Below are 18,004 nucleotides of genomic sequence, written 5' to 3' on the forward strand. Positions count from 1 at the left end.
TCACTGCAAGCCAGCTGCCTTTTGCCTTAGTCTGCTTCTATTTTTGCTTCTCAGAGGGCACTGTGGAAAATGGGGAAGACCACAAAAATGTAGTTCTTTTGTACCAGGACAGCAGGTCTGAGCTGTGCAGAGAACAGTCAGCTTGGCTCTTGCACTGGTTCAGGAGCAGAATTCCTGTTGTCCTGCTGCCCCAGAACTGCTGCTCCTGTTACCACACACCCAGGCCAGGCCAAGAGGGAGTAAAACATGTTTTTCTTTTCCTTCTTTCTCTCTGCCCCCAAAATTAAGAAAAATAACATGGACGTTATCATTCCTAGTGTAACTGTTCCTGTGGAGCAAGAGAAGGACACAAAAGCCTGAAGCAGTCAAGGAAGATTATGCTTGTTTATCCTGAGGTTTCTGCCAAGATTTCTCTGTTTCTCAGTCCGGAATGGCCCAGGGTGGGGCCCAAGGTGGGGCAGAGCCTGCTCCAAACCAGCCCTGGGATCCGAAATGCCTTCTGCCACTGGGTCTTTCTGACTCCCTGGCATGCATATTTCCAGCTAATGTCACTGTGCAGTGGTGACAGTACTGATGCCATTATCCAGCCAAGCACTGGTTTGTACTAACAGTTCTCCAGAAGCTTTGACAGGCTTCCACATATCTGGGCTAAATCAATGCCTTCTTTTTTAAAAAATAAGGACTATTAGATGAATTAAACAAACCTTTTGGTACCCACTTCTCCAGGCACGTGTCAGCACCACAACTGGTATTTCTTCTTGAAGAAATGAGGAGATTTTTGTAGGAGCTCAAAGCTGTTTTTCTAATGCTCAGATTCCCCACTGGGCAGGATTTTTGAAACTAGTACATGAGAGGATTTTTTTTTTATAACTCTTTTGAAAAATCTGCCTCCTTAATTGTGCTGCCTGAAGGGAGCTAAAGACTTTTCAGCCACCCTCTCTGCCTATTTTCCCCTCCCATCTGCAATGTAAAAGCAAGTGTTTCTCCTGCCACAGGTTTGGTTCCTCTCCTCTGCAAGCAGCAAGTCCGACTCCTCTGTATTAGTTCCTGAAAGCAGCTTTTGTGTCTCTTGATTACAGTCATTTCTGATACACCATCCTGGGAAACTCTGTTAATAAAAGGACAATTTAAAAGCCCTGAAGCTCTATCAACTGCCCATTTAAAAGATGATTTGTAACCTGTTAATTAACCATTGTGCGCCACTGGTCCTGGGCTGCTGGCTCGTAGCTCTAATGTACTAATGAGCCTGAAACACTGCCAAAGCATGGAGTGGCTTTTTAGGGCTAAAAATGAATGATTGTTTCCAGCCCTACATGTAGGAGAGCCCTGAGGCAGGTTTAGGGGCAGCCAGGCAGAGATGGGTCCCAGATGTGGCACTTCCAAGCCAGCAGCAGCACTGGAGGTCGTGAAGCTACAGCAGCAGAGCGATGGACTCTGCAAGGAGACAGGATAATTTGGTCCCTTCAGCCCTGTGGGCTAACAGAGAGTGGAAGAGTCTTTCTACTTTCTCTCTACTTATGGCACTGGGGCTGTCTCAAAAGGAGATCATGAAAGCATCTTTTTTTCCCTTGCATTTCCTCTTTGGCAGCTCCTGTCTCAGCTGTGCTGCAGTCTGAGACTGACAGCATGGGGTTAGCCAGAAGCACACGGGCAGCAAGAATGGGAGCAGTTTTCCTCTTTGGGGTTTGTTGTGGTTTTTTTTTGGTGGTTTTTTTTTTTTTTTTTGGGGGGGGGGTTGGGGGGTTTTTTTGGGTTTTTTTTTTTTTTTTTTTTGGTTGGTTGGTTGGTTGATGTTTTGTTTTGTTTTGTTCTGTTTTGTTAGTTTGGGCTTTTTTTTTCTTTATTGAATTTAATCACTAATAAAAATAGAGAAAATGTATGGAAACGAGGACAGCCATCAAATACTTTAATTGGATAAATTTGACACATGCACTGGGGAGGAAGCAAATTTGACAGTGGCCAGGCTACTGGAGGGGGAGTGATGGATATGATTCTTTCTCCTAGGCCTTTGTGGGAACCCCAAAAGAGCAGGGAACCAGCTGGGACACGAGGTAAAAAGGCTGAACCATGCTAGGGTTAATGAGAGACTGAAAGTTAATCCTTGAATCGGGGGTCCCAGCCCAGGTCCTAACACACAGCTACCCAGCCGACACCACTGACACCCCACCAGGCTCTCCAGCAGCTGATCAGTTTGGGGATGAAAATGAAGTTTATCTTTTAACAACTGATTAAAGGATAGAAAAGAAAAAGTGCCAAGAAAATGGTGGTTTCCATGGCAGGATTAGCAGGAGTGTGCCACTGGAACATGTGCTGTTCAACATGCACATAAATGGTCTGGAAAAGGAGCTGAAGAGAGGGATGACAGTTTGCTGATGATGCTAAATTATCCAGGGCAAAGAATGTAATTTGACTGGAAAGAGCTGTGAAAGATCTCTTGACATTGACTGCCTGCATCATAAAATTACAGTTGAAATTCAATATCAGTAATACAAAATAACTCACACAGAGAAAAATGTCCCTTCTTGTATACACACACAGAGTAATGAGTCTTGAGCTATGATTAACAGTCAGGAATGAAATTTTGGTGTTACTGTGACTAGTTCTCTGAAAATGTTAGCTCAATTATTTAGGGAAAAAAAAAAAAAGGCAAAGAAAATGCAAACTTGTTGGGAGAAGAAAAAAGAACAAGCCAGAACATTGTTATGTCACTGAGTACATCCTGGAGAGCCCGCAGCTGGAATACCATGTGCAGTTCTGGTCTACTTGTACTGAAAGAATATGGTAAAAATAACAAAAGCACAAGTGGGGACAATGAGAATGATCAGAAATAAAGAACAGTCCTCAGCAGACAAGTCTAAATAGGGGCAATCTCTTAAGTTATGTGAGATAGCTGAAGGGAGATGTGAAACAGGTCGATAAAATCATTTGTGCTTTGGGAAGTGACCTGGGAATGATCTATTCACTACTTCCCCTGATGCAGGAACAGCAAATGGAGCTGTCAGGGAACAAGGCTGAACAAGTCTGGGATTCTAAGCTTAGATGATTCTATGGCTTTAGCCAGTGCAGCCTTAGGCCCGCCCTCATGTGCTCTGAATCCAGATGCTTTGAGGCCAGTATGAGCAAGGCATTGCCAAAACCACATACATGGATGCTCAGCCTCAAATTTCATATTCTATAATGAAACCAGATAAGAGATGACCTTGCAGGGCAGCCCATACACTTAAGAGAGCACAGGATCTAAAGCCAACATCCAGGCACTACAGCCCCAGCCTTGATGACCTCAGAGACAAGTGTTTAAACAGGCCCAGCAAAGAGCAGAAGATGACACTTGCCTGGCACATTACAGAAGTACATTTGACAAGCTTAATGGCAGAAACAGCACAGTCAGGTCAATCCCATTATATCCAGGAATGTTGGTGATGCCTAGACTGAAGCAGCAATGTCTGTCATAGGGACTTCTGGGGCTACCAGTGGCTCAATCAGGCATAATACTATTTGAGGTTTATGGCATTCAAAATGCTGCTTGGCAGCCACAAGAAAGGAGCACCTGGAGCTCCTGGAGCCTAGGTAAGCCCTGGGGAGAAGCTGAAGATGAGAGTGGGTAGTAGCAGGAAATGGTTGGCACTATTCCAGAGAGGGGCTGCAGATGTCTCCCAGCATTCCTGGGTGTATTTGGTAGCTACACCAAGTGTCGTTTCCCTACACAGTCTTTGCTGACCCTGTTTGCTGCAGGCATTCTTTCTTATCTGTGAAAGCTTCCAAAGAGGAAAATAGCACATGCCTCTGTGTGTGTAAAGAGAAAGGTATTTGTAAAGAAGTATTTGAAATATGTTTCAAAGATTAACAAAGTTCAGCCAGCTCACTCAGCAGGTGATGGCCGGGCACAGCAGGATGTGTTTCAGAAGCAGATACTGCCCAGCTCTGTTAATGTTTAATTCGTGCAGTGAGTCAGGAGGACACTGCTCTTGTCCCAGTCTGCTGTGTGACTTCAAAGAAAAGCTGGTAAGAGACAAGGTGAGATTCATGTCCCATATCTGGCAATGCTTTCACCAATCCTTCCAAAGCAGCATCTGTTTATGAACTCAGTGTGTTTAGGAGGCTTCTAGCTTTAGCTAGGATCACAGGGGAGGGAAAAGATCATGGCTTTCTTCTTTCACAAGGATGGAAAGCAGAGATATGGAGAAAAGCTGCACTATTAACATACAGTGTCTCCTAACATCCTGTGCCTAGGCCCTCCTCATGCCAGCAGAAGTGGATAGGTTACAAGCCAGTCACTAGCACTGTACTTACCTTTTCCTTGTTATCCATGGTGATGGCAATCTGCATCCTCCTTCCCCGTCGGAAAGCCACCAAATGGTCCATCTCCTCCTCACTCAGGTCCGGCATTCGGCCCGGGCCAGGGAAGCTCTCGGCGCGTTTCTCGCTGACGATCCTCTTGCTCTGGAAGGCACAGGCTGAGTTAAGGACACCTCCATTAACCCTCCTAGGAGAGTGGCCATCCCAAATTGCAAAGGATTTTGGGCTGGCAGAACAGCAAATGCGCCAAACAATCAGTCCCCTTGGCTTGTAATGCTGCCACCCCACTCTAAGGGATCTGTGATATTACAGAGGTGTGTTTAGCTGAGCACATCAGCATTGTGGGATTTACCCTGCTCGGATAATCTGCAGCATGAACACTGAAGGATGGTTTTATTTTAAGCTTGCGTCTGTGTCTTAGAAACAAATGTCAGGTTGTCCCCACCTCATACAACATGTCCCAATAAAATGTGAGGCTACCTTAGAGCATAAGCCTAGAAGGTGGAGGAGAAGGGGAACAGTGGGGTTCCTTCAACCTTGTCCACATAGCAGTTACTCCCCTGAAGTGTATTAGCACTTGATAATTCATCGTTTCATAGTCATTGTGTGTTTGTATTTCTGGAATTATTTATTCAGCAGAGGAATACTTAAGAAACCTGATATATAAGCTCCTTGTGCAAGGGCAGTTTACCCCTCTCAGATATTATTTACAGCTGTCTGTATTAGTGTCATGACTTCACTACATGGATTTACATCTGTTTCTTATTTTGTTAATGATCTTTTTTTGCTGGCTGATGTCCTGCCAGTGCCCTCAGCCATCAATTCCACAAAATGAGCACATCTTTTGTACAAAAATATACTCATACTTTTTCTCATTTAAAAGTATCATCTTTCAAGACAGTCATGTGCCTTTTTATTTTTGCCTTACAAGGAAATGAGAGACTTAATAAGTCATATCCATCGTTATCACTGATCTTTTTCTTTTCTCTTCATCCATATGAAGTCTGCTCAACTTCACCAGGGATGAAGGAACCTCAGCATCTTACCTCCCTAAAGGATGGTGCATTTTATTCTGTTTTCCACCCTGGGCTTTCACATGTACTGGACACTTGATTTAAAAGGTACTCAAAATCTCCAAGGAAACTTTAGTGAAACTTAGGAACTCTTTGTTGCTACAAAATTGTTTTTAAAAACAAAAAGCACACCCAGACCTCTGATTTGTAGGGAAGACATGCAATCAGGGCCTTTGCCATGACATGTGATATCAAGAATCCTCACATTAACCTCATTTTCCCTTGGCTCTGCCAGGAGTGCAGATGTTAGCGAGGAGAGAGCCTTGCTGTTCACAGCCTCCATTAGCATGACCTTTTTTATGGCTTCTCAGTCATCGGGCTTCCTAGCACATGATACATGTTTTAGGAGACACTGGAGTATTTCCAGCAGCAGAACCTCAGTCTCTTGTTTATTCATCTTTCACATCTGTGTGATTTTGCTGTTTCAGCAGAGATAGTTTTTGAGTCAGCCTGATGCAGGGGAGAGGAGTGGTCTGGCTCTGCCTGTCCTGTCAGCCCCAGATGAATATACATGGTGGGAACCTTGTTACATATTCCCTTGGGGATTTCTAGCTCTGCTTTTGGGTTCAGTAATTCTAGGCCGTACTGCTGAGGTTAGAGCCTGAACTGGAGACTGGCCTGGCTCTGCCCTACCCAGAGCATTGGTACAAGGTGTTTGGCATTCTAGTTAACATAATTTTTTTATTAAGAAAGTAAGCCCGGAGATGGTTTAGAAGACAACAGCAAGCTATTAATCCACAAGTTGTACATCAAGCATTTATTCATCTTAAGTTAACAGCTGCTCCCTAGAGTGTTTAGGTGTTGATGGCTCATCCTTTAGACATGTAACAGGGTCACAGATACCTCTTGCCAGGGAGGTCTGGCACTGGGAGGATATTTGAAGGTGACTTCATCACTTGCTGTCTGAGAAAGTCCCTCATGAGACCCAACACAAAGAACCTTGTGCCCAAACACCTTGAGCACAACAGAAACCTCAAAGAACATCACTGGATTACAGGGAGGTGACACTATCCCTAGGCTACTGGATGTTAAAAGGCATGGTGTGAAGGCTGGTGTGCTGGCAAAGCCTTTAAACCCTGCATTTATTGAGCAGATGGCAAGGAAGACTCAGAGGAAATACAGGAAACAGCTATTTAACAGAGATGTGGTAGCTAGACACATCCAAGGCTGGGAGACCACCAGATTTTCTGTGTAATACTGTTTGCCCTCCCTCCCTTTACCACTCCTTCCCTCCTTTCTTCCCTCCCTCCCTCTCCATTTTGCTTCTGGTTAAGCTGAAGGCCTTGCCTGAAGGCACATTCTGCTCAATGTGTCTGCTGACATGTGTCTTTTTTCCTTGTTTCCTATTTTAACAGGTTGGGTGATCTCCCAACCTGCTTATCCCACATTGGGAAATCCTGGTCCTTGGTGCCCCAACTCCCAGAGTGAGAGATGTCATCTGAGGAGAGCACCCATGCAGAGCCAACAGGGACAGAGAGCAGTTTACAGCCACAGTGCCTGGCAGAGCCAACTCCTCCCCTCCACAGGGCTTGTCCTGGGTCATTCCCTGCCTGACAGAGATCTGGGACTCTTGGCACCAGCTCTTTAGCTTAGTCAGAGCTGCACTACTCCCCATACAGAGTCACTGTAAAGTGAGATGTGCCCATCTCATGTCTGAGGCATGCCCCAGATTGCAGAGGCAGTGTTAAAAATACTCATCTGAGGTGTGCCAGGAAAAAGAACAGGGAAACAAAGGAAACCCCTGGATTTCTGTCCAGTTTCTGAAACTTTCCAGCTGGCTTTCCTTTAGGGAGTCTTGCTTGACTATGACTTAGGTTATTGAGGATTGGAGGTGAGTGGTTTTCTGCACAGCCAAGGATCTCTGGTGCTGGGACCTTGCAGTGGTCACAGGAAGGATGGTGGTGCCTCATTCAGTCATACCACTGTCACCAAGCAAGTCCCTCTTTCCAGGCACCCCAACACAGTTTAACACCAGAGTGATCCAGGAGGGCAGTAAGGTGACTGATCCCTCAGAAAGGGAATTGGTTCCACCTGGCTGGATGGAGGGTGTTGCTGAGGGGATTAGCAAGGCCTGAGGGCTGAATCCTGGGAATCAGCTATAGAGAGGGAAGCATGTAGTAGCATGTAGAGGTTGTGCTGAAGAACTGTGAAATGAGAGGAAACAAACAGTAAGGGAACTATTCCCTTTGGATGTGGTATGCTGGACAGAAAGCTCAAGTGAGAGGCAGAACAGAAACCCCTTTGTAAGTCAAGAGGCTGCAGTGTAAGAGCAATCCTCTTCCCTACTCACCTTTGCTTTGTTGTCCATGGTAACAGCCAACTGCATCCTCTTCCCCATCCTGAATGTGAACATATGATCTGCTTCCTCCTCCTCCTCCTCTTCCTCACTGCCAATGCCAAATCCAGGGCTTGTAGGACAGGGGCTTACCCATTTCTCACTCACCACCCTTTTGTCCTGGAAAACGAACCACTTCCATTAGCAAATCCAGGCCCTTGACTCAGGGATGTGATTCCCTTCCCCAAACACACCTGCACACAAGCGGGGAGGCAGCTACAGAACAGACAGCCCTTGCCCCCAGGAAGTTCTCTGTGCCCAGCACGCTGCTGTGACATTCCTGGGGAACAAGGGGGTTGTTGTCTGCTCAGCAGCAAAACCCACAGAGACAGCAGGGCTGAAAAATCCCTCGCACTTACAAATCTGACATTTCAGACTAAAATGCCAGAATTATGGGAAAGAAATGCCATCCTCATCTCTTTCTGCAGCACACTGAGTTAGCTTGGGAAAGCCTAAGTCCTGCTGAAGGTGGCCTTGGAAGCCAAGTGGATGGCTGAGGGTGGTGCTCACCATCGAGAGGGCTGGGCTATCTTGTCCATAGTGTTCAGTCTGGGTAATTGCATCTTTCAGGTCCTGTATGAGAGAAAAATGTGTGCAGCAGCGCACCCCGAGAGAGGCGAGGGCCGTGGCCAGGGTGGGAAGGGAACAATGCACTGGCCTGGATCCAACAACCTGGAGTGCTGAAAGCAGGGTGGGCTGGCTCAGCAGGCTCTGCATGAGCTCTGGCAGAGGAGTTCACCAAGGGGTTAAGGCAGCACTGGCTTCCCAAGCCCCATGCTGCCAGGATGGGTGGACAGAGCTTATCAGATTTGGTCCAGTTAGGAAGGAAACCTGGGACTCACAGCCTCTGGCCCAGGGCCACTTGCTTTGCTCACTCCCAAAGCCTAAGGAGACCATAAGTTTTGCCAGCCTATGGCATTCTCAGAGGCACTCCTGATGCCTCCAGTGACACATACACACATACACCTGATACACTCTGCCTACATAGTTGCAGTGATGCTGACACCTGGAACCTGTCCAGGGCCAAGTGTGCCTGTTCACACAGCCAGTCATCTGCTAGTTATGTCTTTGTGCACGGGTAGAGGTGCCGGGGCATGGCTGGAAACTTATGTACAGCACCTAAAATCACTCCGATCGCACACCTCTGCAGAATTTACCCACGCTTTTCAGAGCTTAGGATCTATTTCCTGTGCCTCTAAGAACTTTGTTGTGGATGGTCTCTCTCAGAAACACCACTTTGCAGCAGTAGGACTGGAGTGAGAGCTGGCCCATGGTGAAGGAGAGGCACCACTTACATTGTGAGCTTTGGTGATGGTAATAGTGAGTCCATCCTGCTTGGGCCTCCTGGAGGTAACAGCCATTCCCTCCTGTTCCGCTCGCTTTTTGTCCTCTTCTATTTCCTGAAACACAGATATCCCCTCATCACAAGCCTGTACCTGGATGCTGTTCATTTTCCTGTTTAATTCTGCTAAACAGACCCACCTCCACCTCTAAGAGGGAGTGTTCCAACTCGTGTCCCAGTTATGGGATGCAGATTGAGGAAGGTGGCAGTGGGCAAGGAGATGCTGCAGCAGTGTCTGTGTCAGTGTCTGTTCTCCAAAGCAACTCAAGACTTGTAGTTAAAGGCTAAGGTAAAGCCCAAGCTAAAGGCAGAGCTCTGCCCACCTGCTCTGAGTGTTTACAATATAAACATGGTATCTGTGTAACATAGTCATTCTGACTGTGCTGACAATCTTCTTTACACTGTGAGTTGAGGACCCCAAATCAGAGCTGGGGAAGGTAAGGACCTGCAGACTCACCTGGTACCTTCGTATCAGTGCTTCGTTTTTTTTCCGCAAAGCCAAGATTTTCTTATCAAGTTCAACATCTTTCTGCTCTTTCTTCCTTAACACAGCATCATCCACAGCAGCATCCTGGAAAAACAAGGAGCGAAGATCTTCTCAGTCATCTTACCAACAGGATGAAACCTGCTCCTTCTGTCTGGACAGGGTGGGAAGTGAAAGAGTCTTTCCCCATCACTTCTCCCTGACTTTTTCCTGACAGAATTCACCTTTCCTTTTCTTACAATTTTTGTTCAGCAATGAGGTAGTTTGAGCAAAGCGCTGCTGCCCCACTTTGATCGCTGGCAGTGGGCTCCAGAGTTAACATCCTGCTTCTCTGCATGCAGTACATGACCCTCACCTTCGTGTGTACTCAGGCACGGAGGAGGTGTGCTGGGTGTCAGACATCAGTGAGGGAAAGGCAGCAGAACCTGCTCATGACACAGACCACAGCTCCTGCACCAGCCCATCCCCACTGGCATCCCCCCTGATGGGTATATGATCTAACAGCCCCTGCTCTGCCAGGACACAGGGACACAGGCACACATCTGTGTCCAGGTGGGACAAGAACATTTAAACCATCTCCACACATTCTTCTGCTGGACAATGGGATTTTGTCAACATCTGTGGGAAACAAATGGCATTTCCATTGTCATTCATCATCAAGTATGTGACAGATGAGCAGATTGCTTTTGTGGGTGGACACAGTTCCACGGGCATTTTGCAAGGCTGATTAAAGCCAAATTTGGTGTTTACCTGAACAGAAGCTGTTCTGGGAGCACTAAATTGGCAGGTTCGCTGTTTACTGAGCTCTGGGGTGTTGGCTGCTGAGGGTGGAATCAAAGTGGTGCATGCCCTCAAACACACCCCTTTCATCTTCAGATTCTTTTGAAGGAGAACTGGCAGAGCTGCCGGCTTGAGAAAAATTTTAAAATTCCTGCAGAGGTTGTATTTGTGCTCTTCTCTTTTCAAAGCAAAAAAATGGAAAAGGCCTGTCAGGCTGTTCTCCCTCTGCCCATTTGTCAGCATTTTGTCTACGCTGCAAGACGGCTGGTGCCGGGGGGAGGGGGTCCTTGCATTTCCAGCTGGAAACAAGTCACTGGAAGGAAAGTTTGCTGGTGTTCAGCACTTCTCCTCCACTTTATTAACGATGCCATTAAGGTGTTTCTCTCTGCACAACCTATTTCAGCAAATGCTGGGAGCTGTGGGCGGGAGGGGTCGCTCACCCGCACACCCGAGCCCCGCGGCCGAAGCGCTGGGCAGTGTGTGGAGCCCACGCTCAGCTCCCAGGGGCTCACCCATTGTCCATTTCAGCCCAGTCAGCGTTTGCTCGTCAGCTGCCGTCCCGAGCCAGCCGATTAACAGGGGGCCATGCCTTCTCCTCCGTTTCTGGAACGAATCCGCTGCCCCAGCCGGTGCTGGAGCTGATGCTCAGGATGGAAAGTGGCTCCACCGTGCCCTCCCCAGAGTAAAGCTCTTCCGGGGAGCCAAGGTGCCCGTATGTCACCGCGACAGAGAGTTATAAATGGCTTTGGCAGAACAAACGTGCGATGGCTTTGAATCAGCAATCAGCTGAACCCAAAGCCTCCCAAAGAGCAGGGCATAGCCACTGAACGAGAGGCCTCATTCTATTGCAAATTAAAATGTCACAAAAAGAGAAAATGGAAAGCTATCGGCTTCAGGCTTCAGTTAAATGACGACATCCCGTTGTGTCACAGCCCCTCTCCTAAGTGGCACACACACTGGCTACGCAGCTCCTTGGGGGCTGGAGGGACACCTCACTCCAGACTGTCTCTGCGTGCAGTGCTTTCGCACACACTTCTACGATCGCCTGCTTCTACAGCAAGACCTCGGAGACAGCAGGGTTGGGAAAGTGTGAATGGCAGGAGGTGGGGGAGGGAAAGGGGACAGGAGCGGCCCGTACTAACACTCTTCTGCGTAAGCAAATGTATCCGCTCTTTTTAAGAAATATCCTCTTCCTTGACAGCTGCAGCTGAAGCCCTCACCAGCATAGGCACCATCCAGCACTGCCTGCGTTTCTGTTTGTTATCTGCCTCCTGGGAGGCACCTTGTTCTGAGCCAGCCACCACAACCCGCCCCGGCGAGGGATGTAAACCCCGGCACCAAAATGCGCTCCCCCCAGCACCCCTCCCCGCGGTGCGGTACGGCTTGTTTGCTCCCCGTGCCTGCTGGCAGCCAGGCGAGGCAAGAAAACAAAGCGACAGCCGCCGAAAGGCCACCCTGAAGGAAGCGAGTGCAAGTCCTTGCGTGGCCTTTTGGGGTGAGGGACCCCAGCGCCCCCGCCCCTCCCAGGCCCCGCGCAGGCAGCACTCACAGCTCGGTGCATGTTGGACATCGGCGGCGGAGCTCGGCGGATTCCAGAGCAGAGCTAAAAGAGGAGAGCCATCAGACGGCCTTTCTCAGCACTGGTTGCACAGCATACAAGATCATGTTTTGATTACAAAAGCCTCGTCTGGGCTCCCAGCCAAGAGCACTGGCTGCCTAATATACCAAGCACAGACAGGGTTTGGAGTGCCTGTGTCCTCCTCTCCAATCTCACTCTCTTTTTAAAAGAAACACTCCCCCTTTTCCCCCCTCCTGACTCCTTTTAACTTCCTGATGCCACAAACCCTCGTTCAAAGTGGGAAAAGCGGTGTGAACAATGACGGATGGATCAGGCAAACAGCTTGGCTTCGCTGCGTGGCCATTCATGGGGTCGTGTTGTTTGTTATGCATGGCTGGCTCCATGCCTGGCGGGCCGGGAGATATCTGGGGTCCTGGATGTCTTGTGAGTGTGTGTGCATGAGCCTGCATGGGACAACATGGGTCAGATTTGCCTTTTTCTTTTTAATTTCAGTATTCTCTGGGAATGATTTCCCCACTGTTAAAGTGGGCCTTTCTTTCAGGAAGGAGCAGAAGAGTGCTGTGGGGTGGGCATCACCAGCTGGCAGCAGGACTAGCAGCAAGCACACAGCCAAAGCAGAGGGACTGCTGTAAGTCCCTGTCTGAAAGCTGCCAAAACAACCCCCAGGAGAGTCACAAGTAGCAGCGGGGCTTTGAGGGAACAGCATTCAGCTGCTGCACCTTGAGTCACCACATGAACCCTTACCTCACCATAGGATATCCTGAGTTGGAAGGAACCCACAGGATCATCCAGCCCAACTCCTGGCTCTGCCCAGACACCACAACAATCCCACCCTGTGCCTGAGAGCATTGTTCAAACCCTCCTTGAGCTCTGGCAGCTTTGGGGCCACGACCATTTCCTGGGGAGCCTGCTCAGTGCCTGACCACCCTCTGGGGGAAAAGAACCTTTTCCTGATATCCAGCCTAACCGTCCCATGACAGCTCCAGCTATTCCTTCGGCTCCTGTTCCTGGGCACAGAGATCAGAGATTGGAGCTGCCCCTGCCCCGGGGGAGGGGGGCACACCAGGGAATGTTTTGTTGCCCAAGGACTGATGCACAGCCCCACCTTAATGTGGGCCCTGCTATGTTCCTATGTTAAAAAAACCAAGCTGGTCTGCTGCTGCCCACTATCCGCTCTAAGACCTTTGAGCAGGTCAACTCCTCACAAAATCTGAGAAGACTGACCTGAAACCCGGAGTAGTTTAAGGGAGATCTGCCAAAGGCTTTGCAGAATTCAGAACCTGGTCCCTTCTTTGCACATGGCTTGGACATCATGGCTAAGGCACTAAAGAGCTGGAAGAACAGCTTAGTAAAAGCTCTTGGAGGGACAGACTGACCTATATTAATTAGTAGCTACTCAATGATGAAAGGGAATTGAAATAGTTTTCAAGGCAGTGCTTCTGGATTCAGGTTTGATGAAGGAAATGAAGACTCAGCTGTGGGCAGAAAATTGGAAAAAAGCTTTGCTAGAGCCCAAGTGCTTGTCAAGAGGTTTGTGGTGGACACAGCTGTGCAGGAGATGCATAGTCATGTGGAGCTTTACCTTGGCCTGGGAATGCAGGGGAACTGTGGGATGGCACTGCCTTGGTTTTCCAAGCTGGCACACTCTCTTTTGAGGGTAGAGTGATATCCCATTTTTAGCTGGGCTGGTGGCCACAGGGACAAGGTCACTCAGGGACTGGGTGGAGTCAGGAGTCAGTGTTCATAGAAGCTCTGAAGCCCTCACCAGCATAGGTACCATCCAGCAGTGCCTGCACTTCTGTTTGTTATCTGCCTCCCAGGAAGCACTTTGTTCTGAGCCAGCCACCACAACCTGCCCCGGCAAGGGATGTAAACCCCGGCACCAAAATGTGCCCCCCCACCCCACCCCTCCCGCGGTGCAGTACGGCTTGTTTGCTCCCCGTGCCTGCTGGCAGCCAGGCAAGGCAAGAAAACAAAGCGACAGCCGCCGAAAGGCCACCCTGAAGGAAGTGAGTGCAAGTCCTTGCGTGGCCTTTTGGGGTGAGGGACCCCAGCGCATTATCCTGTGCATTATCCTGTTTGTGTGGTGGTCATGTCTCTTGCCTCAAGGACGCTGCACACTGTGTTGATGCTGAGGTTCAGGTTAAAACAGAAACCATTACCCCAAACTCCAAGGTCAGGTTCTCTGTGCAGTGTAGGGTGAACACCACTTGCAGCTGGATCCATTGTGCTGCCCATGTCATGCTCAAATTATCAAGGCTTAAGCCAACTGCTCACAAGGAGTTTCTCCAGATTTCTCCTGACTTCACAGCCATGGCATCCTATATCCCTGCCATTCCTGGCAGTCTGGCCAAGCTCTTCCAGCAATGAGCAGTGCCATGAATAGGAGTGAAGATCCCTAAAATACCTTTGCCTTTGCTGATGTCGCTGGAGAGCTGCATTTCCCTCCAGGGCAGTCTCGGCTGCTCCTGACCTCAATACAAAGAGCTGACATGTCTCATCTGTTTTTTACCATGTCTGAGTGGCACAAATGATGAGCACCTACTTCTGCATCATCATCTGAGATCAATGGGAACCCTCAGTGAACACTGCAGGCACAGAAACCCAGGGGCAAAAGGGCCCAGCCAAGGGAGCAGCATCTGCAACTGCAGCAGTGGGGCAAAACATGCTGGTTTGGGGACTTGCTTGTGCCCTTGGGACAGTCAGTGGAGAAAATAGAACCCTATAAATGTGCCAAGATTTATGGGATTATTAATATACATATACATTTAATTATTTTCAGCACCGTGGCCAGGAAAGGCTGCAGTAACACCACAGGTGTCCCCAGTAAAAAGCTGTCAAAACTCCTGATTTTCTCTAAAGTGCAGTGTCAATCCCAAAATTCGCACTGCCTTCCAATGAAGTCTGTGCCTACATCAAGCTATGGACAATCCTTCTGGACCATCATTCAGGTACCAGGAATTCCAATACCCAGAGAGGACAAGGAGAGGAGCCAGAGAAGGTTCCTAGGCTCCTGCTCTAGTGAGCAAGGTGTGCTAGATGCATGACATTTTTGGAGTCCTGCAGGACTTCAGGACACATTGAATCCTGTTCACACCAACACTCCCACCTGGGTGGCTGCAGGACACCAATCCTACTCTCTCCAGCCATTGGTGGCAGCCCTTCCCACATGCAGCAGCTTGACAGAGTACTTCAGATAGCAAGTGTATCCTGCACCCATGTGCAACAGGAAGGACATCTGGAGAAACCAGCCTCATTACTCACTCAGCAATTTGTACACCACACCTAGAGTTAATATCTTTATTCTTTAAAATCCCAGAAGACCTTTCATAGTTGAGATGGTCTAATTCTGGGCTCTCTTGTGCTCTGTCTGGTGCCATCTCTGAATTTGCTCAGCACAGTGGGCAAATGGAGTGTACCCAGGTTGGCTTTGTGGTTTCTGCTTCATGGATCTGTCAGCTCTTGCTAACCTCGGGCTGACCCTGGAGGAGCAGTCCCTGGGCTGGACAGCAGCTTCCTTCAGGAAAACCTGGAAGCATAAAGGGGGTTTTGCTGCATTGCCTTGCTGTGGCTGCACTGCACAGGGGCTCAGCTGACTGTCCTTAAGCATAGTCTCCAGCTGCCTACTTGGAGTCCTCACTCTCCACTCAGGCCAAAGTTTGCTGGAGATTTTTCTGGGGCCAAGGAAGGAAAGTAGGGCAATGACCTCTCCATTTTGTGCTTGTGACAGTGAAATAGCCCCTTTCTCTAATTGTGTGCTTGCAAGGCCTTTCAGTTTTGGCACAGAGAACCATCCCTGACAGGAGTCTGCCATCTCCCTGCTTCAGGACAGCACTCAGCAGCTGGCACAAAGTTTTGCCCCATATTTTATCAGTAAGACTCTGTCTCTCTGCCTTACACAAAGACTGAAGGAAAGAATCTGATTCTTCAAAAAATGCAAACTTGCCTGCCCCGAGAAGCATTCCTGGCATCCCTTCATCAGCCCTTCCACCAGTAGGAACTGCTTTGGCTTGAAATCCTCTCTCCTTTTCCTTTTGCACTCTGCAAAACTCCTCCAGAGCCACTCAGTCCCATGCTGCCACTTTTCCCAAGTGCACTTCACCCAGCCTTATCCTGGCTCCTCTCCATTTTTTGCATGACCGCTATCGAGTCAACAGATGGCACTCGGGAACTGCTGGGAGGATCTGCGAGGCAGCTGCCAAAAGCCCACTGAAGGAGCTGAAGTCTGGATGCTGTGGGAAGCTGTTTCTATATTATGTGTCAGAACTGCAGATAAGGCACAGGGCCGAGTCTCAAGGCACGCTGTGTGCAGCAATGTGCTGCCCGAGGCTCCTGAGCTGAACTAGCAATCCTTCTCCAGGCCTTGGATAGAGGGAGGGATGGGAACACAGTGTATCAAAGGGTTCCCGGAGGCCTGGAGGCATACTTCCTACCAAACACACAGCAAACTTCCCCACAATAAGGCAATTCATCTTGCCTCTCTTGCCTCTCCCAGCTCTGGTCCTTTAAGCAGCTCCACTGCAGGATTATAAAGGGGTTCAGGTGTTTCCTCCAGCCAGGAGAAAGGTCAGCATATTCCCTAGACTGGGAAGAGGGACCAGGCAGGAACCTTAAATGGGCTTTAGCTGGAGAGACTCATGGGGATCAAAGGGTTGCTGAGACATTTGTTTTTAAATGGATCAATATACAATTAAAATTAAAACTACCAAAGACAGGTAAAGGATATAATGGCAGCTTGGTCCTGCTTAAAAGCAGTAAGGATCATAGCTGCCTGTTGGTACTTCACACAGGGATACCAATATGGCACAGCAGAGAAACATCTCAGGATGTGCAGAGCAGCCCTCTTCCTGTTTGGAACAAGACATCTCTTCTTTTCCCCTTCCCTGTGCATCATCTCAGTCTGCAGGGTCCTGCCACAAGTCCGGTGGGTGAGTTCTGTGCATACCCATGTTTAATGCCACCTTGAAAAACCCATGATCTTGTCAGCTCTCCCAGTATTTTCTGCTCCTGAAAACTTGTCATTCCAGTGTAAGACCTCTGAAGTTGTCATAGGCTGAGCAAATGAAAAATTAATCTGTCCACTTAGTTTTTCCCATTTGCAGACACACTCAGCAGGGACAAATACAGGTTTGCTGACCTTGTTCACTACTCAGCCTTCAGATGTAGGACACAGGACCCAGCCTTGGAAGGGTGTGAGGCTGTGGAAAGTGGCCGGGACAGCCAGTCAGGCAGGTTTTTTCATCTTTTATGGAAATGTAGTCCTTGGGGAAAGCATGGAATGCTGCAGACAGCAACTTGTTTGCCCTGTCATCAGCAGGGGCCCAGGGAGGTTCCCCATTCCAGCCCATGGCTTCAGCCCAGATGTAGGAGGATGTGGACAGCCCAGTGGCCTGGGCTCACAAGCTGCAAATGAGCAGCCAGGAGCCAGCTTGCCCTTGACAAGGTCACATGCCCTTTGTAAGCTCCAAAAAGTCACAATTATTCCACGTATGGCTGCTTTGGGGCTACACGAATGGTAGTGACCCACTTTGAGTTTGGTGCAAGAAGAAAAAAGTGGCAAATTTGGTGCCTCTCATCTCAGCCAAACTCCATTAAAGCCTAACAAACCATCTCATTTCCCTTTGCCAGCAGAACTCAAAAGCAAGCTCCAGAGACCAACCTTGGCTCCAGGGTTTGAACTGGACTGAAGAATCTCCGTGAGCTCCAGCGGCGCCACTTCACACGGATGCTGCATGGATTCCGACTGGGCTCAGCAGGGAGACTGGCTTTTCTTGTATAGAGGGTCAAGGTGTGCAGCTGATTGGGAGCACAAACACAGGAAGGACCAGCCTGCATGAGGCTCAGAGGCGCCTGGGAAGGGAGGAGATGAAAAGGGGAGTCAAGGTGGCAATTAAATATTAAGGGACTAGTTCAACAATAATTAGTACTTGGGTGAAGGGAAGGAGTGGAGGTGCATGTGGTGCCTGGAAAATAGAATAGATCTTTCCAACAATGTTAAAGTGAATATAAAAGCAAACCTTTACTTGAAAGCTTGCAAGTAAGTACACTATATGGCAAAAATCACACATGGTATAGTAATTCTACAATTTTTATAAGGTTAGGCAATTAGTATACT

The 18,004-nt window shown here is 48.6% G+C and overlaps 1 protein-coding gene across 7 annotated transcripts in view; it reads right to left on the reverse strand.

Annotated features, from left to right (window-relative positions):
* The window catches only part of CCDC9B (coiled-coil domain containing 9B), a 47,802-nt gene that overhangs the window by 23,621 nt on the left and 6,177 nt on the right, over positions 1–18,004 (reverse strand). For 5 of the 7 annotated variants that reach the window (XM_053979956.1, XM_053979959.1, XM_053979955.1 and 2 more), the window contains exons 2-8: positions 17,549–17,739; positions 11,860–11,913; positions 9,504–9,617; positions 9,000–9,104; positions 8,215–8,277; positions 7,660–7,824; positions 4,291–4,440 (exon numbers count right to left, since the gene is read on the reverse strand). In XM_053979956.1, coding sequence (XP_053835931.1) covers positions 4,291–4,440; positions 7,660–7,824; positions 8,215–8,277; positions 9,000–9,104; positions 9,504–9,617; positions 11,860–11,913; positions 17,549–17,623 — 726 coding nt within the window. In that variant the 5' untranslated portion in view covers positions 17,624–17,739. The remainder of the gene's footprint in view (positions 1–4,290; positions 4,441–7,659; positions 7,825–8,214; positions 8,278–8,999; positions 9,105–9,503; positions 9,618–11,859; positions 11,914–17,548; positions 17,740–18,004) is intronic. The other 2 variants (XM_053979960.1, XM_053979961.1) reach the window with 2 other exon arrangements.

This window comes from Vidua macroura, chromosome 6 (assembly GCF_024509145.1).
Source record: "Vidua macroura isolate BioBank_ID:100142 chromosome 6, ASM2450914v1, whole genome shotgun sequence".
Taxonomy (NCBI): Eukaryota; Metazoa; Chordata; class Aves; order Passeriformes; family Viduidae; genus Vidua; species Vidua macroura.